Consider the following 23926-nt stretch of genomic DNA (forward strand, 5'->3'; position numbering starts at 1 on the left):
GGGAGGGGGGAGGGGGACATGTTTCATTGATCCCTCAAAATTTTCACTTTTTCCTCTTGTTCTATTTCAGTCCCTCCAACTAATCTCCAAAATATCCCTTTTTCCCCAGGATTGTTCCCTTTAAATATATGATCATGTTCCTAGCCTGCCTAGCAAGCGTTCCCGTAAGAAGAGCTTTTCCGCATTCTGGCCGCTCGTACACCTCCCTGCTTCGTCGAAGTTTTGCTCTCGCTCCAATTTACGCGTAGTCAGAATGTTTGTACGGGAACGCTTGTTACGCAGGCTAATTTCAAACTCTCAGAGGAAACGGAAAAAAGTTCGAAATAGCCGATATTAAATGACTGAAGGGCAAATCGAAGGGAAATTGTTTTGAGCTCGAAATAACGGGGAAGTTCGAATAGGCGGGGTCCGACACACATTGTGTAGCGTACACGACGACGCTGGTCCCAGTCTCTCAGCTCAGAGAATATCCCGGATGCTGAGCGGCCGCGGTGGTTTGGCGCGCGTTCGAATGGCACTGTTGATTATTCTCGCCATTGTTGTTAAAATGAATATGGCCGGCGGTGAGAATTTTTACAACTTTTCAACAAGTCTCTTTCTATAATGGGTTGAAAATCTTCAGAAAGGTTCTGTGGTTATTTCTTCGCCTTGTGTGCCATCGTTTCGGTTCCGTGTTGACGGTTTTGTCTCGGGAGGATGGATACAAGTGTGCCCATTGCAACACTTGCTGGCATCACCAGTCTAACCGATCGTAAGTAAAATTTTGAAATAGTATTTCACTTTGCGAAAGCCTTTAATTTCACTCTTTTTCATTTGGCGGAGCGAATAAAGTCCTAAAGACTGTCGAGTACGGAATTTACGAACTGATTGCAAAATCGATCTCTGATTTGAGCTTGGTGTAATTGCAACTTCCGTTCAATTTTAAGCTCATTATAGCTTTGTAGGCAGGATTCATTCAAACATTTGAGGCTTTAGCTTACGTATCACTCTTTCATTGTAGTACTACCAGAATTGCCTTTTCCCGGGCCTTCATCTTCCAAAAGGACAGATAACTTGCTGCACAGCCCAAACATTGCTGAGGAAGCCAGGGAAATTCTTCATCGGCCTGATCGTGTACTAGTGCAGCAGCTTTCTCAGGCACTTTGCATTGCAAAGTCGACGACAGACCAATTGTAAGTAAAAAGCTCGATAAAAGTTCATTGTTCGTTTGCAAATGGGTCGTTAAAACGTCGAAATAACGTAGTTAGTATTGGTCTTTTCGTTAATCACAATCAAATTGATTTCAACGTAACTTCTATTTTGAAACAGTGAGTTCGTATTTTTCGTGTTTACATGGACATGTTAGAGCACGATTGTACTTAGGAAAGGATATTTAACCTTTTAGCTTAGTTTGAACAAAGCGTCTTGTATTTTAATATCATTGCAGTACAGTTTTATTTTCGGCAAATAACAAAACGTGGTTTAGATGTAGCTACCAAAACATTTAAGCTTTCAGACTTTTGTAAACTGTTAAAAACATGAATAATGGCAAGAAAAATGTAAGATTGCAAGAACTCTTAAACAGTACTTCCTCAATATTTTGTTTTGGACATTTGTACTGTAAGCCTGTGTTCTATTTTATTCTTATTGCGATGCGTAGATGTATGTAATTTTTAAGAGAATCACAGAACTTCTGGGAAGTTTACATTAGTCATAATTTAATAATAATAATAATTAATAATTCTTTATTGAGGTGTTAATATATAAAGGATAATACATGGGCGTGCATAGATATGGAATATATCTTTGAGCGTTCAACTCGATATCTCACAAGTGAGCGCAACAAACGAGTGAGATGTAAAGTTGAACATGAGAAGAGATATTCTATATCTACAAACAACCATGTATTTTGTTTATTATATAGACATACTAATAATGAATTTTTGATGATTTTCCGAAGATTTCGGACCACTTTCCAAAGATTTCCAAAGATTCTCCAAAAATTGTCCTATGGGCACATGAATGTTTCCAAACAATTTCCGAAAATTTCCAAAGATTACTGAAGATTTCCAGAGATTGCCAAAGACTTTCGAGGGAGTTCCAAAGATGTTTAGATCATACACCAACAAATTTAAGTACAGTCAAAGGGTCAAACATGATATCAGTGAAGTAATCAATATCTTTATTAGTGAGGATATAGAAAATATGCCACCGAAGTCCCAGATGTGGTTTCGTATGAATTTTGCAAGTGGTGTATTTTCTAGTAAAAAACTTGTGTCTATCTAACAAAAAGAGGATATTACACAGTAGCACAAAGATATGAATTTTAGTTTTGAGTGGTAAAAAAATGTTTTACTGATAAGTGCAGCGAGTGAGTAAAAGATTGTTTTAAACACCAGAAAATAAAAATTTATTTCTTCAAGCCAGAGTATAATCTTCTTTTTATTATGCAAACCAACTGACAGTTTGCACAAACAACTGTTAAACAGTGGGAAACAATATCCAGGGCTTGTAAAAAGTGCAGTCTAGTCGTCCAGACAACTAGATTTTCCTGCCGGCAAGAAAATTTTCATTCTTACTTGCCCAATGGGCATGGGCCCAGGCAAGTCATCTGCCAACTAAATTATAAAAAGGTAAACTAAGACTTAACCAGGACAAGCAAAATTTGAGACCTGCTCGTCTGAAGGGGATGCTGGAATTCAAGTTTTTTTGAGTCCTGATTTTCATCATCAATATCTTCACTATGAGAGGATATGCAAAATACACCACTCAGGTTCCCAATGTAGTTCTTGTGAACTTTAAGGGTGGTTTATTTTCCAGTAAAACACTCATGTCCATATAAATAATTAATTAACTAATTTTACAATCTTAAGATGGCACATAAGTTGATTCAATCTGTAGTGAAAGTAAAGTGCAAGCTAGAAAGCTAAATTTACCAGTTGGTTTTCTTGCTAGCTCCCTGTACAATGTAAGTTCTACAATGTAAGTTCTACAATGTAGATAGACAGTAGGTAATTGAAAAGAAAACAAAGAAGGAGAATTAATTAGTGTAAAAGGAAAATTAGGGTAAAGCTGAAAGGAAAATGACTTTGTTTATAGTGTGTTGTGTTTTTGATCAGGCTCTTGAAAGATGGGGCTAATCAAGATGATGACATTTCCTGTCAAGGAGGTCCACTGCTTCTGCAAGCTATTATTTCACAGACACCAAATGTGTTTAGTCCCCAGCCAGTTAAAACTGTAGCTGAAAGTTATCAAGATGCACAAGGTAAGTGAGAAATAAAATGACACGATGACAAATGAATGAAAGTTAAAAACTGGTAAAACACAATGTCTGACCTAATCTTTGTATAAAACTGAATTGCATAAGGTGATGTTTTTTGATGGAATATTTTGAACTAACAACTCTATTGTAGTAACAGTCATCCCAAACACAGGGTCCGAAATTGTGCTTTCCTGGTTGCCAATGCGACTAAAAATTTTGCGCTGGCGACCAGAATTTCACAGCTGGTCACCAGCGGGCGATTAACTATTTCAAGCCACGATAATTACACAAACTTAGATTTTCAGCCAAATCGATTAAAATAACATTCAAAGCCGCCCGCCAATTGGTCACAATTGGTCGCTGCTTTTGAAGTATAAAACTGATTTTCCTGTTATTATAACTCTACCACAACATTTCACAGCTACGATCAGTGCGAAGCTTCACTGCCATGTTTTTCCAGTGGTTTCCCATAACATACGTATTGCGGGAGCAGAAGGCCACGTGCGTTCTTTCGTCAAGAATATTTATTCAGACGATGTGGTGTCCAAAGATGTCCTGAACTCTTTCCGTAATTTATTACAAAGTGGAGACGGAACATCCATGAAGAAATTAGTGGAAGATTTCAATATTCAACATGGCGATCCGTCGATCGTCTTCACAGAACGTGAAAGGAAAGATTATTTTGCACATAGAGCAAGGAACCAAACGGCAGTTTTCAGTCAGGTACGTTTCTTCTCCAAAAGGTAGAGACAGGAGAAGGTATAGAATTGACTTGAAACATTTGGCTGTCGCATGAAACTGCGTATATGACCAGCATCCAATTCGTTCGTTGTGGATTTTCAGTGGTAGGTGTATAAATAATCAGCGTGTTTGTATTTAATCTTATCATTAGCGGAAAAATCGTCATCATTGCGGCGCCAAATGCGTTCTCCTCGTTCCGATTCTTAAAAGAAAAATTGGCAAGCAGAATTTTCCATCTGGCGACCAATAATTTTGGTTTGTGTTTCGCTGCGAAGGAAAATTTTATTGACACTTTTTGGCGACCAAATTTTTCCATATGGCGACTGAAAAAAAAATTTCAGTCGCCAGTTGGTGCCTGCCTAGAAAAGTTAATTTCGGACCCTGGAACATGTAGCCCTTTTCAGAGATGTAGGTGAAAAACACTAAAGGGCAGTCTTCAAAGCTACCCCAAGTCTTTGTTTTCTTGTAAAATTCCAGCCAGTTTTAAGCTCTCTTTCAGCCATTGTTAAGCTGGCAGGTGAGCCTTAGCTACATTCCTGCCTTTTACTTCAAACCTCTAAATTTGTTTTCATTACATATCGTTGTAGGGTTTTCTCCCGTTGGATTCAATCATATGTCCCCTCATCAAAGGGTTAGTCCAACAAAGGTAAGGTCACCGCTTTATGCAGGCTCTCCAGGAGCTTTGCAGGCACATTCTCCTTATCAACGTGCCACTCCTCAGCACAGCCCTCCAGATCAGGGTGCTAGTCCACATCAGATGGCCTCCAGCCCACACCAGTTTGCAGTTCAAAACCATGCTGCACCTTACTCTCCATACCATGGAACAGCACAAGGTTCTCATAGCAGTACTGGACAACTAAGAGGTGTGCTTCTATTTGTTAAGTTCTATATGGATCTTATGAGTATGGATATATATACAGCGTAATTGTAGTATAAATTTACTGGCACTCTATCACAAATGCTGTTCTCTCATTGGTTACGCTACTCACTATATATTTTTTTAGATATAGTGAGTAGCCTAGCAGTGTGTGGTTGTTAACAAAATGGCGGCCACTTATTTGCAGTTTCGAAGTGTCTGTAAAAGGATTTAGATAAGGTTTAAACAACTAGTAGATTTATTCTAAGACAATTAGGTTATTCGCCCTCGATTTCTATGTGTAATAGAAATCTTGACCTGATAATCTAATTGCAACCAACAAGTTCATGTAATGTCTCCTTGCAATATTGAAAATCAAAAAGAGGGTACCGGTACTTCATATAAATTGGGAATGTTGTTCTTATATAGTACTAGACTTCTGATTGTAGATCCGCAGCTCTTTTACCACCAAATGATAGAAAATTTTAACTATAGCATATGTAAGGACATTTGTCAAGCACACTTTTCCATTCTGAGAACTGCAGTTCTGTGATATCATCAATATTTTGGTCTACATACATGTACAAGTATATGATGAGTTGTATATATAATTTTTTCCTTGCTTAGCTGAGAATTCTGTACTTGTCAACGGAGGATCACCAAATATGCATCTGATGCAACCTCACATAGTATTGAGTCCAACACAAACTTTTTCACCAGTCAAGACAAGGCATATGAGACAAGGCCTATCCAACAGTGAACCACAAATTAAAACAAATCAGGATGTTCTTGATGTTAATCAAGGTTAGTCATTCTTTGTTATGAAATAACTTAAGGCTAAGATGCTGGAAGAGTTTTGAACTTGAAATACTATTACTGTAAATTTCATAAATCTGTTAATCCTCCACCCCACTGCTATTTGGATTTGTTCTCTGTAGCCCCGAGTTCAACTCCTCGACTACGTTGTGTAAATAGCCAACTGGTCAGCCTTCAACCAGTTGGGATTCTTAATAGTTTATGTTATATTTGAAATATTTGTTTATTTATTTACATTGTCCCCAATTACTGTAGCACATTAATTTTAATAGTGCTAAATACATTTGACACTTAAATAAAGTAATTATTTATTTATTATTAGGTAAAGTCTGCATATTTGCCAAGTGTCCTATTAGGTCAGCAGTTATCTCTGGTTTCTGTAGCATGAAGTGACAGGGAGTATTTGTACCCCCCTCCCCTGTGGATAGGATGCTAGTCCATCACAGGGTTACCCCCACACAGTAGCATACAGTAATGAGGTAAAGTCTGCATAAGTGCCAAGTGACCCATCAGGCTGGAGCTTATCCCATTTTCTGAAGCATGAAGTAACAAGGAGTATTACTACTCCCCCCTGGATGGGATGTTAGTCCATCACAGGGTTACCCCCAGTATTAAGTTTGCTGGTACCCATTTATACACCTGGGTGGAGAGAGGCATTGTGAGAGTAAAGTGTCTTTCCCAAGAACACAATGCAATGTCCCCAGCCAGGGCTCATTGAGTTGTGCATACAGTAGCATACAGTACATAATTGTATTTGCTGCCTTTTTTGTATACAGGCGCATTGACAGCTCCTCGTCAAAGCAAAGGACAAAGAACTATTGATTTATCTACAACAGTCAAAAGAAACGTGAATGAAACTCAATTTTATCAACATGTTTCCCAGCCACAGGAGAGAACATCAAATGTTTATGATCAAGGTGCTTATGATAGTCTTAATGCTCTTGAGGCACTTGCATCACAGAATGGCTTTAATTTTAATGCCTCAGTTCTGGGACAAGCATCGCAGCAGCTTGCTGCATTAAATCAAAAGCAAAGAAATTCTCATCCACATGACAAAACTTCAGCACAGCAACAGGAAGGCCATATGGGCAGCACTAGAACTAGAACTAGTTCAGAGTCAAAATCAAAGAAAAGGCGTAAATCATCTAGGGGCAAATCAGAAGCTGACATTGAGAATGAGCCAGTACAGCACAGCTCAACACAACTACACCATTCAGAGATTGTAGAACATGACAATGTCTTTAATGTAACACCAAGTGAGAAAAGCTCACGGCAGAGAGCTTCAAGATCAAATAGAAAGTCTGTGGAAGAGAAAAATGACACCAGTGTTGATGCTACAGCTGATGCACAGGATTTAGCACCCATGTCAGCAATGGACTTGAATCTCGCAAAACAAAATCATTCGCATGTGTTACCCAATAGAACAGAGGGTATGATATCACCGAATAGTGATCAAGGAAGGGACCACCCTCAATGCATATCACCAATGGTAAAGTTATCTCCTGCTCTCAAGGGGATTCAGCTATATGTTCCAAAGTTAGTTATAACCAAAGTGAAGCAGCGTCGAGGCTCCAAGGAGGTGGAGACACATCAAGTTCGAGAAGTTTTGCCAGGGAGTGAAAGTGATTTGCAAAAGACCAAGAAGCGTCGGAGGTCAAGTGACGAAAATTCTAGAAACAGTAGTATTCATGACTGGGAGGAAGGTACTGTATGTTACTGACTATGTTAAGTAGGCATGGCGGTTTCCCTTTACAGTCTGTCACTCCATTTAAACAGCTTCCTTGCACGAGTATGAGAACAAGGCTGTGGTCTAAGAAAAATTACAAGGAACCCAAAGGTGCCTAACCATGAAATCCTGGGTGCCCAGCACTAAAGCTTATATGGAAACAGAGAGTTTTTCCAGTCTCCCAAAGGCAAAAGTTAGTCACCTGTTGCACACAGGCGCTTTTAGAGCACAGCCCTGGAGAAGGAGGGGTTTCTCACCATGCCTGATATCTGGGGTCCTTCTCATTTGTCAGCTCATGCATGTACTTGGAAGAATACGCTTTCCATGGCTGGTGATTTTTGCAAACCAACCATGACCCCCAATATCCAGGCTACCATCATACTGACTACAGGGCTCGGTCCGGGACAAGTAGATTCTCCTTCTGGACAAGTACCTTTTCATTCTCACTTGCCTGATGGGCAAGGGATGAGGCAAGTCATTTGCCAACTAAATCATTAAAGGAGTAAGCTAAGACTTGCCCATGACAAGCAAAATTTGAGAGATACTTGTCCCAAGGGCAAGCTGGAATTCAATTTTTTTTAGCCCTGTTAACTAGGCTGTGGAGTTCAGTGCAGTGTAAGGTGAAAGAGAACAAGGAAACTAAATGAAGGGAAGTTGACTGTGTGGTGGATTTATCTAATTGGTAAAGATCACTGACAGTGCTGCACTAACAAGATTCTTTATTCTGAACACTCAGGGAAGAACCCTGCCAAAAGGTGTGGTGAATAAGTCACTGTATGTGGCAAAATTGCAAGTAGCTTGCACATTTTCAGAGGGCTGTAAGAACTTTAAGTTCTGAACCTACCAACTGCTTAAGGCTGCCTATAGATGGTTATTTGTTCAAAATTTAACTTTGAAATAACTGTTTTTTCAGCCCCGCCTAGGAAGAAAAGCAAAAGCAAGAAGCAGAAAGTTCAAGAATCTCATGATCCTGAAGGTACGTGTGTATTAGGATCGTTTAATTGGCTATTTCTGAGTTACAGTACCACTCAAAAGTAAGTTACCATTTCTCGCTCAACTATAGTCTCATCTCCAGAGATGAGAGTGTCACCTTGCAAGACGAGAATCTCATCTCAAGAGATGAGTGTCTCGTCTTGTGAGAGCTAGTGAAGCGTACATTTTGGAATAAATTACAAGCAGTTGAATGTTTTCTTGGTTCTGTTTTTAGATATCATGGAATCACCAACCTTCAAAAAGCTTGGAGATTTACTTGAGAACTTGTTTGAATTTGATGATGAGTGTGATGCACCAAGTTTTCATGATTTGGGTAAGTCTTATATTTGAAGTAATGCACTGAAGGTACTGTACATGTAGCTAAAGACACTTCTGACTTTCTTGGGTTGTACTTTACTTTCCATTTCAGATTATGTGTTTTTTTTTTCTTTGTCAATTGAATAGGAACTTTTCTTCATCACACTGACTTGTTTTCTCCTGTAGATGACCAGGAACCAAAACCAGAAACCCTTCTTTCGAGATCAATAGTTTTGGAATTTTACACTGAGACAGCAAAGCTCAAATCTTTAGGAGTATTACATAAGGTAAAAATACACCTCAATTTGCTATCAATAAATCAATGTTCTTCATGTGGATCTATCCTAATCACAAGAAATTTGATGAATTTACTCTGAATTGTTCCAGGTACCCACTGAGGATTTGATGAGACTATTGAATATAATGGAACGGCACATTAGGGATGGTTTACATTTACAGTTGCAGAGCAATGCAGACCAGGTGAGTGTTAACTTTTCTCTACAGTAATGTCCTAGCAAAATGTGTTGTACACAATAATGACCTCTGTTCAGCAGTGACCTTCAGCTTTCAAGTTCCTTTTTACTTCAGGATGATGACGAAGAACAGAGACTTTGGCGTGACTTATGCCTCGATAGGATGGTGCGAGCAGTAGAGGCTTCTCTGGTTGTACTTATCGTCCTCACATCTCCTGCCATGTCCAAACAGTTATACCTTGAAGAGGTCATCAACAGGGTTATTTCTCTTGCAAAGTATCAGCTGAAAACCAACATTTTCCCTGAATATGATCCCCTCTATAGAGAATCAGATCCTAATGGTGAGATATTGCTTTAAAATACAATTCAATTTATAGTTAAACTACATTGTTCAGATGTAACTTGATGTAATTTATAATTTGAGGGAGCTGCATTGCAGACCTATTTTACCTACGACTCAGATTACACATGTAGGTACCTTTCCAGCCTGGGTGCCCTTTGAGTGTACAAGTGTTGTTAACTTGTCAATGAGCATATTGTTAAGGCTACTTTGTGAGTGAGTCAGAAAGCAAGCATTGTAACCAGGACAAGTTCCTAATCTGACAAGCTTTTGAAATACATCACACTGATTCTTTTTGGAGAACCTGAAGTTAAAAATGACCAGACCAACTGATAATTACACCAGTACATTTACATGATAGAAGCAGTCAATAAGTTCAGCAAATGGGATTGGTAAGGGCAAACAGAAGGGAAAATATCTCAGCAGCTTACGAAAGTAAGTGCAAGGGTGAGATTGCCTTGAAATGTGTACACATACTTCACTCCTTGCAAACAGTTTAAATTAAAATAAGTCAAATTATTCTTGCAGTTTGATTGGTTTACTCACAATCTATTGGAGGACAGATGTATGGATGATGATATATCGCTTCCATGTTATCATGCGTCTGTTCAGTATTAGTATAAATCTACTAGTGTTCTATCATGAATGCCGTTCTCTGATTGGCTTCGCTACTCGCTATCTATTCTGTGATAGATAGTAAGTAGCATAGCAGTGTGCCCTTGCTAACAAAATGATGACAGCTTCTTGGCATTTTCGAAGTGTCTCTGAAGAGGGTTTAGCTAAAGTTTTGAATGACTAGTAGATTTATACTAAAAAAATTAGATTATTTGCTCTCGATTTCTATGCGTGATAGTTGACTCGGGCTATGCCCTCCTGAAGTATCACACGATAGAAATCTCGAGCTCATAATCTAATTGTTAATAGATCACAGAGTACGTCAAAATGCGGTAAGAACATTGGTGACACACTTGGCTACTGCCTTGTGTGCCACTTTTTTGTTCTTACACATTTTGACATCATCTGTGATCCATTACTACACAGACACACCAAAACATGGAATCTATTTGTTGTATAGAACTCAATCTAAATCCGATTAAATATTGTAGAATGCGTGTGAAATTTTACACCGTTTCAGACTTGTTTATTACAATTGGTTTTATTGGTTTTTCTAGAGAGTGTCCTTATGATGCCAAAAGCCAAAAGAGCTAAGTCTGCTCATATAAAACTCAAGTCTATGTCACTGTTTTACAACAAAGTGTGTGAACTGGTCTCACTGCTGGGAGATCTTGTGGATATTCAAGCCCTTACTGATACAGATGTTTTGCAGGTACATGCAATAGTTTCATACCCTATGGGACGGGCGTGTTTAAAATCTGAATTGGAAAATGTCATCATGTTATCCTAAATAGCGCTTAGGTTAGCCTGTATAGCACTGACTTGAAGGTGGTTAGTTCTCAGTAATTGTATGGGTGAACCATGTACATCATTGTTAAGTGGCATTTCATCATTTTGCCAATTTTGTGCCATTTCAATGCATCCCTAATGGACTGCATATTAACTAATTTGAGTCATAATATTTAAACTTACATGATGGCTCTCATGAATAAGGCCTATTGCACTGCACAAGCTTAAGAGAAAACGAGAAAGTCCACAACTTATTTCTCAAAAGACAATATTCAGATATTAAAGGGCGCAGCTCCCATCAACCAGACTACCAGTCCTACAGAGCATACACTGTATTCAAATCTTCTTCAAAGTAGTCATTTCTGTACATGTATGTAGATTGGCTGAGTTTTTTTTTGACAAGAAGCCTTTGAACAGAAGGCATTTGCATTCCGCTGTTGCACAGAATAGCTTGCAACTTAGTGAATAGTGAATAGGGTACATGTACCTGTATGTGACTTAACATAATTTTTTTTTTGCTTACACAAATTTTTATTCTTTCTCTCCAGGTATCAAATCTTGGGACATCTCCATTTTTTGTAGAGAACATCAGTGACCTTCAGCACAGTGCCCTCAAGCTAGTCAGATCGGTACGGTACTAATTTCTTTCTCTGAAGTTCACCTAGTGTCTGCATACACTTGAACAGAGACTTGGGAGAGACCATCAGGACTGATGGTCTGAAAATCTAACGATATTAAGAGACACTTGCTGAGAAGTTTGAACATTGGAGGTATCTTTTCTAAAACTCATAACACAAGTTTGTGCATACATGTACAATGTTCGTACTGCAAGATGGGATTTCTTTTTTGGAGTCAAAACACCATGATGGCAGCAGTTCTAGTCTTAAATCTTCTAAGGTTTCATATTTGTTCTACATGTATGTCCATAAGACGATTTAACGATAAAGCAAGTACATTCATGTACATTATTGGTACTTTGTGCAGTCAGCTTCAGAGTTTCTCTTCTCTTGGCAGATTTTCCGAAAATATATCAAGCATAGGGATTTGATCCTGGAGGACATTTTTGCATCATTAGCAAAACTTCCTAGTAGTAAAAGGACACTCCGAAGTTATAGGTTTGCCATGAAAATGAATGTTGATATATATTTTAAATAATGATTAAGGAAATAATTTTGCTCTGTCATGAAAAGAAACTCACACATGTAGAATGGTACATGTTAATACACCGTAATATGAACAGAAGTGTTACAAATATTGTAGTTTGTAGTAGAAGATGTTGCGGTTCAATTTTACTTGGTGCAATTTGACATTTTCCATTGTACTGGTGTATGGTAATATACTTGTATCTTGTCAGTAATGCATATGAAACAAAGGAAAATACCAAATCGTGCCAGTGTCAGTGATATTGAACTGCAACATGTACATTTTGGGATGGTGTTTTCGGATCAAAATTGGTGAGATTATTTTTATTTTCTCTTGTGTCATATTCATTACTACAAGTAAAAATCAACATCAACATGTACATGTATGCCAGGATTTTAAAATTGCAGAAGATTGTTTCTGAGATTAGTCAAGGGCAGATGTGTTTAGCTGATGCACTGACTATTATTTTTTTGTGTTATCCTCAGACTGAGTGGAGACTTATCCATACAGATGGTCACAGCCTTGGTGCTTCAACTCATTCAGTGCTCAGTTAAAATCCCAGAAAAAACTGATGAGATGCAAGATGTACCTGATGCTGAAGGTGGAGGAGATGAGAGCAAACCACATGTAAGCTTCGTTAACAAAATATTAGCACAGTGTACCTTTGAGTGACCTTTCCTGTGACCACGCAAGTCCTTCAGTTGCTAGTTTCCTGATCACAATGTATAGGTTCTCTCCTTATGGTATACTGGTATGTCATCAACAGGATGTGAATGTGAACGTGTAAAATTGCAGAACTGGACAAAGAAGAAAACAGAACAACAACTATTTTACAACAGTTGTAGCCAAAACATGTGAAGCCAAAACTATTTTACAACAGTTGTAGCCAAAACTTGTGTTACATTAAAATTTTATTTCTTACAATTAAGAAAATTTACTTTTATTGCTATAGGATGTGTTAAAGTTGATCTTCACAGACATGATTTTAAAATCTTATCTACATATCTTTATGCTCTCACAGTGAGATGAATTTTTCCCCTTTTAATTTCTTATGGGTCAGATCATAATTAGATAGCTTTTTTTACATGACTGCAAGTCAGAGTGATTTTACATTAAATGATAACTTTTCTAATATTTCTCAAATTATTTACAATTCAGGTTGACAGGAACCTTCTTATCATCACATCCTATGAAAATGCTTTGAGAACAGCACAGAATTTTTTGTCAATGTTTTTAAACAAGTAAGTTATTTTGCTCAATGACACCCTGCTTCACCCAGATGCATGTATACAAAATAATTGGTTCTCACACACTGAATGCCATTTGTCTGCCACACGGCAATGCAACAGCACTTTATTCACATTTCTATCAACATCACAACGATAACAGAATCAGAGTCAACAACAGGAAAAAACTACCCAAATGCTGATACATGTCTATAAACTTTAGGCAAGAACTCACTAAGGGGTGGGAGGGTGGGAAAACTGTTGCACTGTCCGGCAAGAAAAGAATAACTGAATCACGTGAACGAGCGTGAAACTGGCATCCTGACTTGTACCCAGGTCCCCCATTCAGTGTGAGAGAACTTTATTTCCCGCCTCTTTCACAAGCTCAGCCGGCAGGAAAAACATTTCTCACACACTGAGTGCCATTTGTCTGCCACACAACAATGCAACAGCACTTTATCGACAAAAAAGCACAGAGCCTAGGAAAAAATGTCACTCGATCTAAAAAATGGACTAAAACATGAGGCCTCTACAGATCGGCTCTGTTGATGAACTTTGAATAGAAAAAGAACGAAATGAGGGGAAAAAGGGGACAACTAGCCAAGCTAGGTGTAGAATCTCGAAAGAACTGGAGAGTAAACAACTGATATATCACAGGACTAGCAACGTAACCGTCCCTCCTTACAAACAGAGAGCCCTACAAACCCTCAGAAGGGCTTGTTCAGTTTCTTTAATGTACATGTTCTTAGCTGTCTGTGACCACCAGCCCCCCTGACACATCAGGAGCCTATCTGGGATGGCAGCAGCTGCTGCAGAGGATGCTCTGCCTGACCTGAGACTGTGTAGGCCATGTTGCTTAGGGTCAAGCCCAATGACTTTGAGTTGCTTCTTAAACAGCTCGGTGGCCCTTGAGTAAGTCAACTGTTGTGGACGAAAGGAGAACGCATGTTTAGTGTGGCAAATCTTCCTCAAAAGATGGTCAGATTCCTTATGTTGACCAACAAGTAAAAATCCTTCAGTCAAGGATACAGGGCATGTATGAGAACCTGTGTGAGCCACCAAGATTACAGAACCCTCTCTGAATTGGTTGTTTTTCCTTTTGGTAGTGTAATGGACATGTGGTCACTTGTCATATGCAGATTATGGCGTCTCAGGTCTTGAGGTCGTCCCAACGAAAGAACGCTGTGAAACCCAGGGCAATAAGACATACTATCTGAAGCTCGCCAGGATTTCCCCCACCAAGCTGGAGCACCAATTCCTTGACGTTTGCTGCTGTGAGTGGGGTTTTTCTGTTTTTAGGACATGTACCCAGGATGTGCTTGCATGTTTCAAGGAGCTGTTTCACCATGGTGTGCTGTAAGGGTGATGGAAGCAAGCCTTTTGATAGGCCCATGCCACCCCAAAAGCTGCTGCCTGGATGGACGTTAGTGATTTGGTTGTCTGCAACAGGTGCACAAGGTAACATGCTAACTCAGGACCAGATGTGGGGAGGACATAAATGTCTCTAGCTTCCACCCATTTCTGCCACACTGAGAAGGATGAATCCAATTTTTGCCTTGACAAGGGAATAACTATCCGCCTTGCGCTGGGGGAATTCTGGCTCAAGGTGAACGACTGCTGAGAACAGCCAATTAGTTGTGCCCAAGGTTTCAGAGGCTTCTTGCTTTCTCCCTTCAAAGTTTTGCTCTCTTTGACTGCCCGCCTGACGCGCTTCTCATCATTGGAGTCGCAAGCTAAAGGCTCCTGATGACATAACAATCGACAGCCTCCCAGCCACTTGAGGATTTTCCTACCTTCCTCCAAGGCATCATTTTGGGCTTTTTCATTGCTGGTGGAGCCGGCCACATCCAATTTATCCAGCACTTTCTCATTTAGCTCATACTGGATCTTGTTTCATCTATACTTGAGGTCAGGCTATGGTGGTTTTGCGTGGGATTGCTCTGTAGACGGCTGTGACTTCAGTTCCTTTTCGAGGAATTGCAGACGGTCCTTGCTCCTTTTGTGCGCCTCAAGGAGCTTTTTTTGCCCACGATGGTGTGTCATCCGGCAAGTCTGAGCAGCTAGAAGACTTGGACTTTGAGTGGCTAGAAGATTTCGACTTTGAGCAACATTCTTTCCTTGGTGGAGAATTATGGCAAGAACCTTTGGATGACTCACAGCGAACTTCTGCCCGTAGGAGTTTGCTTCGCGAATGTTTTCGAGACTCCCTCGCTTGACTAACGTTATGGGCCAAAAGATGTTGGGTGGCCCTTGATTTAGGCGGCATAACTCAATAACAGCGAATTAAAGCACTGTTTTTTTATGTGAAAACGAACAAAAACTGTTGCACTGTCCGGCTAGAAAAGAAAAATGGAATCACCTGACTGAGCGTGAAACTGACATTCCATTTAGTGTGAGAGAACTTTGTTTCCTGCCTCTTTTGCAAGCTCAGCCGGCAGGAAAAACATTTAATATTATTGTCAGGGAAATGGTAATTTAAAGGTCATCAGCTACATGTACGAAGGATTTGGAGGGGGAGGTTATACTTCTGGTTCCGGTTGTTTGAAGGGTGGATAACGCTATCCACTGGATAAATCACTATCTAGCTGGCCTTGGTTGTTCAAAAGGTGGATAACGCTATCCAGCAGATAAATCACTATCCAGCGGTTAGTGTGGTCTGCTGGATAGTGATTTATCGGCTGGATAGCATCTAGCCTTCAAATAACTGAGGCCAGATAAGTGTTGGCAAAACAAACCCTGCTATCCATTGGATAGTGTTTTATCCAGTGGATAGGGTTTACACCCTTTGAACAACTGGGGCCTGACTGCTTAATACCAGGGAAACTAAGGGTTAGTGTAAGCAATGACCAAAGCGTAAGGACAGTGGCGAGCATTAAACAGAGAGCTCTCTATTGGAGACGAATCCAACATGGTAACCACAAAATCATTATTCCTCTCTTATAAGAATCTGAATGGTCATGTTAACCAATAATGGGAAAGGTACAACTGGATTTTGAGAAATGTTGAATAATTGATTTCTAACTGAGCTTGTAGGAAGATAAATTGAGAAGGAATCTACCAGATGGTCGAGTAACAAGTAGACAAAAACTTTGTACCAAGATTATCTACATCGTATTAAAAACTTCTGTGTGACTGTTTCAAATATCTCAAAAGAAATCATTTCTATTAACACCAAATGTCGAAAAACAAAGTTTGAAGTTCATGTGAAACAATTGAAAGTTCTGGTGAAATGAAATTGATGATGAAATTTCACTTGAGTTTGCACAATTTCTCTGAACTTTGAAATTTATTTCCTCAAGCTCCCATGGGTAATTGTTTTTGTTATGCAAAAAGGACTATACTATACTTAAAATTATTCTGGTACAAGGTTTTTGTCCACTTTAAACTGACATTGCTTGATTTCCAATCAGATTTCCCCTTAAATGTTAAGCTACATACATATGTATACTGTACATGTAGCAACATAGTCAAGTTTCCTTTACCAAGGAATTAGTGTACGGGTAAATCGAAGCCTTTGAAAATTCAGAGCTTGAGAAGTTGAACATGGTTGATGGCTGCTGAAATGTCTTTTCTTTTGAACCTGTGTTGACAGTACCTTTTACGTATCTAAAATTATTGTAGATGCATAAGTGTTGGGAAAGATGAAGAAGATTACCGTCCACTGTTTGAGAACTTCCTTCAAGACCTTCTGGTTACACTGAACAGACCTGACTGGCCTGCTGCAGAGGTTCTGCTCACCCTTCTAGGCAGGTTGTTGGTAAGTTCAGCTTCCTGTGCTTGTCAGGTACATGTATGCAATGTAAGACAGGGCAAAACTTTGTCTGAGTTGTCTTGTTGAAAGTTCAAACAACAATGACTTTACTGGTTTCTTGCCTCACAAGACTGTTATGCTGTTGACATTACTCACTACAACCCTACATACACCAGGGCTTGAAAAAAGTGCCGTCCGGCTGTGCAGGTCAAGTAGATTCTCTTTCTGGGCAAGTACCTTTTCATTCTCACTTGCCCGGGATCAGGCAAGTTGACTGCCAACCAAATCATTAAAGATCAAACTAAGACTTGCCCGGAACGAGCAATATTTTAGAGATACTTGTCTTAAGGGCAAGCTGGAATTCAGGTTTTTTTTTTTGAGCCCTGAATACATGTATACATGTACATATAGGTGGAAAACTGCCCATGTTTAGTTCCTTTTCCCCCAAGTAGCAGATAGGACCAGAAGGCATAAAAGAAATAGTATTTTTGAAATTGATGTTAAAGTTATTTATAAAATGTATTTCACTCTTTTGTAGATTGTGACCTTTAACAACAAAGGAAATGATGTGAGCCTGAGAGTCTCAGCCATTGACTATCTTGGTGTCGTTGCTGCTCATTTGAGAAAAGATGCTGTTAACAGTCAACAGGATACAGAAAGCATCACAGATATTTTAGTGGAGGTACCTATATAAAGGTTCAACAAATGATTGAAGCAGAGATTTACAAGCTCAGTGTCTGTCTGCCCATCTGTCTGTCTGTCTGTTTGTCTGTCAGCCACTGTTTAGTAATTTTCTTGTATATTCCTAATCAAGTTCTTACTGATACAGTCGAACCTCGATTATTCGGACTTGTTGAGACTAGACGAAATAGTCTGGATAATCAAGGGTCCAGATAATCGAAAATATGAATATTGATGAAGAACCAAACTGTTTAAATAAAGCAACATTTAATCGTGAAACAACACGTTTACAAATCACTTGGAAAACAATATGGTCTACTGTACATCTTGAACCACTCAACTCTGAGCCAATCAGAACTCATTTGAGTGTGCTACATTAGTTACGGCACATGCGAGCACTGCTTTTGCTCTTTAAAAGCAAAACAAACTCGCTTTTGACTGCACTTTTCAATGCTATAGTTTTAAAAAGAATAAATTGCTACGGATCTTGATCATGACTAACAAATATTCTTGACAAAATTGGGACTAGAGAAAAAGTCCGGATAATAGAGAAATCCAGGTAATCGAGGTACAGATAATCGAGGTTCAACTGTAAATAATTAAGAGGCACAATGTGTTTTTTTTATTTAGCAACTTGGGGAAGTGTCTGATGACTCCAGTGATGAAGTTTCTCATTTGGTAAGTCCCTGTTGCTAAGTTTGCAAATTAGATGTAACTCAACATATTTCACAGAATGTACATACACATGTAACATGATGTTTATATTTTTGATAGCATTCATCTTCAGTAGGTAGTCAGAGGTTCACGAGGTATTATATTTGACAATTATGAAAATCCACAAACATGATATGTATTATTAATAAAAGTGTAAATGTATGAAGGAATGAATATGTTGTTGTTGTTCATGTAAGTTTGCATACTTTGAACATGTGCAATATCGCGATTGATAACATTTTCTTGTTATGTTTGTTTCTTTTGTTTTTAATAAGGATGAACGTTCGGACAAGAGAAACCAGATCTTACAAAAAGCTGTTACAAACTGGTTGAATTCAGAGGGAAACACAGATGCAGCTTTCATGGTAGTTAAATTTTTTTTTTCTTTCTCCTTTTTTTTTGTTGCAACATCAGGAGTCCCAGATTTGAGAAACTAATAATCACCTTGATCTTAAATCTAAATCTTGTTCATCTTTTTATCCAAATACTTTATCACAGCCGGTTCGTGATTGATCACCCTCACTGTCTAAGCTTTTGTTTCCTCTAAGTTTACTGAGCTAATTTTGTTTTCATTCATAGTTTGCTAGGCAGTTCTTTCTGGCCCAGTGGATTAGAGATAACCACATTGAAATCGAGCGTTCCCTAAGGAGTCCTGCTGATGATCCCCTTGATGCTGCAGAAGGAGTGACTAATGATTCCTTGTTAGGAGCACAAAGCATTGCAAAGCTGCAAGACAAAAAGGCTTTCCTGTTGTCTATTTTGGATGGAAAAAATCTGTCAAACTTCAGGTAAATACTACTTGCTCTCTTGTTTTGCTGTGGAAAGGCATACAGCCGTAGCTACATGTGGTCTTGGCTGAAGCAGACAAACAAATTTATAACCGAACAAAAACAAAACAGGATACCGTACATTGCTGTAGCCTAATGATGTATATTAAAACAAATGCCCCTCTTTGCATTTGTGTAACATGTCTGTTTGGTTGCTACTTGTGTGCAAAAATATTAATTTAAACCAAACCATAACAAATCACACAAAAAGTTGTACATGTACCTCCTGGACCTTTGTAGAGCTGCGTCATTGGTTTGAAATAATTATTCTGAATGGACTCTCAGAGGTTTATTGAGGGAGAATTAATTGCCTGGATTTAGAAAAGTGCTTTCTCAAACTAAAACATTGACTGAAACATAGGAAGAATTCATGAGCCAACACAATCATTTCTCAGAAAAACTCTTAAATCTATTATTATCAAAATTTGAATGAATATTCCGTGGTGATCACTGTGATATCATAAATTATACCAGTTTCAAATTATATAAATAATGTATACATTCATTTTCTGAACTCCATAAGTACCTGAAGTGGTTATTTGGCACGTCAGACCTTCAATGAAGTTTATTGCAAATTGTACAAAGATTTGGGAACTACTCACAGGAATAGTCTTTGACAATGAAATACCTTGATCTTTGCAGGTCATCTAGTAACTGTTTAGACTATGATCAGGCAACACTGGTCACAAGACATCTTGCTTCATCAAGATCATTTTCAAGGAGCTTTGACGCATACTTGAGCCAGGTATGGCTTATCATCATGCAGTAACAGTGGAGTATCTTTACACCTCAGTTAAGACAACTGTTAAGACAGTTACTCAGACTGAGACTCAGGGCCTTATACATGTTGTTCCGGAGAAAACATGTAAACAAACACAAACCTGACTAAAATAATGATTCTACCTTTGCAAACAATGTGCAGAGTTGACCTCACCTCCTCTCCTCTCCTCCTCTCCTCCCCTCCCCCTGATATAAACACATCTCTAGTGTAAGCACCACTTGGTAGTTAGATTTTTGTCATTACTACAGCTGTACATGTTAACTTGTACATTGCACAGATCCTCAGAGTGCTGAATGAGAGTGCTGTCGCCATCAGAACCAAGGCAATGAAGGCACTCTCTGCTGTCATCTCTGCCGATCCTTCCATTCTCTCAAGGGTAAGAATGCATGTACATGTATTTTAGCATTGTTTTTGTAATTTATCTAGTTAACTATGTACAATAACTGTTTAATATGGTATTAGAAATTAGTCCAGGGAAATAAATTGTGCTACTAAATACGTATGATTTATTCTAACCTTTACCTTGTTCTGTGTTTTAACTCTTTTGCCTATTTATATTTATGTCCATGTTTAGGATGATATGCAGAAAGGAGTTCATTCAAAATTTGTGGACATGTCAACCAGTGTAAGAGAAGCGGCAGTTGAGCTCATTGGACGTTTTGTCCTCAATAAACCAGAGCTTATCCTTCAATACTATGACATGATCATTGAGAGGATACTTGTAAGTTGTTCTCATTATATACTTGTACAAGATAAATATTGAATAATTATGATATTGTTGCAGCTCACAGTATACATCTTGGTAACTAGAGGGGAGTCGCACAGACAAGTGTCGCTGCAATCTTCCTCAAATGGGTTAACTTGGGTTGATAACAGAAAGCCAATACTAAGTTCAATTGTCATGGTCAAGGGTCTGCCTTCTGTGATGGTGCAATGCCCATGACTGCTCTAACAAAGCTGAAGTTGTACAAGGGAGAAAAGGCAATAGCATAAGAGTTACTGATGCTAGTTACACGGTTGGAATGGACGCTATTCAAGATGTGACTAAATATGTTGTTCTAAGGATGTGACATTGAAGACACAAGGGTTTCATTGATGTTTTCAGCTGGAAGAGAATTGCTTTTCACCAGCATGCAAACCTTTTTTTGAATTGAACTTCTTCATAGGACAAAAATTCTTAAAGATGGTCCAGAAAGCAGGCAAAATTATTCTTGCAGCTAACCAATTTGCTTGGTTCCGAGCCCTCAATGAAATCCTTGACTGGAGGATACATGTATTTTTACTTTACATTCCCAGTACCCACTAGGAGAAATGAGGAAATATATATAAAGTAGACCAAATTTCAATCCATAAGTTTCTTTTGTGTTTTGTTTCATTTTGACAGGACACTGGCATCAGTGTAAGGAAAAGAGTGATCAAAATCCTTAGAGACATATGCATTAGTCATCCAGACTTTCCAAAAGCTACTGAAATATGTGTCAAGATCATTAGAAGAATATGCGATGAAGAAGGAATAAAGGTAATACAGGATTGGTTTTTAGAATTAGACAAATCTTTTCTCTCTCTTTTTCTGGCTAGATCTGCCCTTTAGGAATAGCCTTTTATTTTTTTTAAAATAAAGTCAGCTTTGCTTAATGAATTTTTTCAGGAACTGGTCACCAAAGTGTTTCAGCAGATGTGGTTTACTCCACTCAAGAACGATGAAAACTCTGATGTTCTTGTCAAACGTGTTGTTCATATGACCGATGTGGTAAGTCTTTATTTCCTTAATGTGGAGTGTTGGCAGCCTGTTTTTCTCTCGAAATGAGGCTAACCCCATTTCGTCATTGCTGCCTTTATGCGTTCATGTTTACAGATAAACAGTCGCCCTTAAGAGAAAAGACTGGCTGCCAGGAATCTATCCTTAATGCAGTCAATGTTTTTTTTTCCTTTTGAAAATTGTAATTACAAAACTGTCTGTATAACTTGACTATCTTCAACGTAGGTTGCAGCATGTGGTGAGAGTGGGGACTGGTTCGAGCAGCTATTGGAAAATGTAAGTTCCTCGATACATTGAGGAGTTTAACATGTATCTACAGTCGACCCAGTGAAAAAAAAAAAAAATTGCCAAATGCTCCACATCTATAGTATCACTGCTAAATGTTTTTGTTTAGAGTTGTGGGGTTTATAAGGAGGAATTATGTTACGTTATTATAAAGACAGTTAAGGAAAATACCAACACCAAAATCTAAGAACTAAATGCAAACAACAACAAAATGCATTGTTCTCAGTGCAGCTATTGAATACCTCAAGGGTGGTACTAAAAGTGTTATTAATTCTTTATATTCTTTGTAGCTGCTTCACAATGAGGAAGATTCTATTTCTAAAGCTTCAGAGGAGGCCAGTCGACAAATTGTAAATTGTCTGGTTGAGAATGTGTTGAGTTTGGAAGAGAGAGCAGTTGGTAAGCGAAAACTGTTCTTTTTTTGTTGCATTCAGCCTTCTATAGAACTAGAAAAAATAATGAAAGTTGTTTGGTCAACCAACTGGAGAAAACCAAGTCAATAAACACATTGAGAACACTCTGAGAAAACTGAGAAAGGATAGAATGTCAGGATAAACATCATTTCCTGTTATTCACGAAGAGAAACATTAATAAGAACCTTGGTCTTTATCCTTTGTGTCAGTAATGTGTCTCTTTGTTGTAGCCCAGTCTGAAGGCAAAGGCTCAAGCAGCCAAAGACTTGTGTCAAGCTTGTCTACATTGTACCTGATAAGCAAGATTAAACCACAGCTGTTAGTGAAGCATGCCATGACATTACAGCCATACCTCAGTACAAAGTGCAGTGTAAGTATGAAAAACAAAATGTTAACTATTGAAAATAAAGCTTCTCGCTACAAACGTGTCCCTTTCTCTTCCAAATATGAGCCCTTTGAACATACATGTAAGCCCGCTTATGTTCAAATGTGGATTGTAAAGAAAACAAAAATAATAATTGCTTCACACGTACGTGATTGTAACACTCAGACAGCAGCTTGTTTTGCATTATATTGCGAGTCAAGTATATTTAGGCACTTTTGGAAAGTATATTTTTGGCGTCAGAAGAGCTTGCTTTGTGTTGCATTATATTGTTCAGTTTCCTTACTGAATTACACCATAGGACGTCCTTATAGGTAACTTTAGTATGAAGGTTCAACTATATTTATTTGGAATGCAAAACTCGTTCCAGTAGGCCACGCCCTATTCCAGTATATGTATGTTTCAAAATTCGAGTGACTTATTCGCTGGATTTTGTTCTTTTTCCTCTGTCACTGTTCACTGTAGACCCAAGGGGATTACCTTGTGATTCATAATGTTGCGCGCATTTTGGAGCTTGTAGTTCCACTGATGGAGCATCCAAGTGAAACATTCCTCGCTAGTTTAGAGGAGGACTTGATGAGACTTACAGTCAAACATGGGCAAACGGTAGGAACCCAGATAGTGTTTTTTTTAAGGAGGAGGCAGCTTGGCCTAGTGGCTGAGTGGTTGGGACGCTGAAGTTGAAATCCGGAGGTCGCTTGTTCAAGTCCCGCTCTGACCACTAAGCTGGAGTTGTTTCTCGGTAGACCCTAGTTCAACTCGGTCATGCTTGTAAATAGCCGACTGGTCTGCCTCCTGTCATTGGGGATTTTTCAGCCTATTATGTTAAGTTGATATATTTGTTTCTTTCAGTTTAAGTGGCATGCCTGTGAACTAGCTACAATCGTGGACAAAAATCCTTGGGGCACTTATGCAATGTAATGGATTATATGTGTTTTAGAACTGAAGTTTGAAAAAAAAAACCGTTGCTATAGCCATTTTAAACGCGTTGCTGTTCCCCCTCCCCACCCAATGCAATGTTGAAAATTAGGTGAAATTGCCGGAACTAGTTTTCAACATTGTATGTGGGGTGGGGGC

At 38.7% G+C, this 23926-nt stretch overlaps 1 protein-coding gene and 1 pseudogene across 2 annotated transcripts in view; one reads left to right on the forward strand and one right to left on the reverse strand.

The window, feature by feature from the left end:
* The first annotated feature begins 495 nt into the window (after positions 1–495).
* LOC110054243 (nipped-B-like protein A) overlaps positions 496–23926 on the forward strand; it is a 37842-nt gene continuing 14411 nt past the window's right edge. For both annotated transcript variants that reach the window (XM_089286935.1, XM_089286936.1), the window contains exons 1-30: positions 496–751; positions 1001–1172; positions 3099–3244; positions 4570–4845; positions 5466–5642; positions 6431–7357; positions 8294–8356; positions 8588–8686; positions 8857–8957; positions 9058–9150; positions 9259–9484; positions 10656–10810; positions 11436–11516; positions 11902–12002; positions 12516–12657; positions 13189–13271; positions 16878–17013; positions 17546–17689; positions 18319–18366; positions 18678–18767; positions 18982–19190; positions 19872–19974; positions 20288–20386; positions 20585–20731; positions 21395–21529; positions 21659–21760; positions 21995–22045; positions 22345–22453; positions 22698–22837; positions 23315–23455. In XM_089286935.1, coding sequence (XP_089143061.1) covers positions 697–751; positions 1001–1172; positions 3099–3244; positions 4570–4845; positions 5466–5642; positions 6431–7357; positions 8294–8356; positions 8588–8686; positions 8857–8957; positions 9058–9150; positions 9259–9484; positions 10656–10810; positions 11436–11516; positions 11902–12002; positions 12516–12657; positions 13189–13271; positions 16878–17013; positions 17546–17689; positions 18319–18366; positions 18678–18767; positions 18982–19190; positions 19872–19974; positions 20288–20386; positions 20585–20731; positions 21395–21529; positions 21659–21760; positions 21995–22045; positions 22345–22453; positions 22698–22837; positions 23315–23455 — 4551 coding nt within the window. In that variant the 5' untranslated portion in view covers positions 496–696. The remainder of the gene's footprint in view (positions 752–1000; positions 1173–3098; positions 3245–4569; positions 4846–5465; positions 5643–6430; positions 7358–8293; positions 8357–8587; positions 8687–8856; positions 8958–9057; positions 9151–9258; positions 9485–10655; positions 10811–11435; positions 11517–11901; positions 12003–12515; positions 12658–13188; positions 13272–16877; positions 17014–17545; positions 17690–18318; positions 18367–18677; positions 18768–18981; positions 19191–19871; positions 19975–20287; positions 20387–20584; positions 20732–21394; positions 21530–21658; positions 21761–21994; positions 22046–22344; positions 22454–22697; positions 22838–23314; positions 23456–23926) is intronic.
* On the reverse strand, positions 14598–15522 carry LOC149114422 (uncharacterized; annotated as a pseudogene).

The sequence above is a fragment of the Orbicella faveolata genome, unplaced genomic scaffold, assembly GCF_042242905.1.
Source record: "Orbicella faveolata isolate gen_17 unplaced genomic scaffold, um_ofav_v1 contig_14, whole genome shotgun sequence".
Taxonomy (NCBI): domain Eukaryota; kingdom Metazoa; phylum Cnidaria; class Anthozoa; order Scleractinia; family Merulinidae; genus Orbicella; species Orbicella faveolata.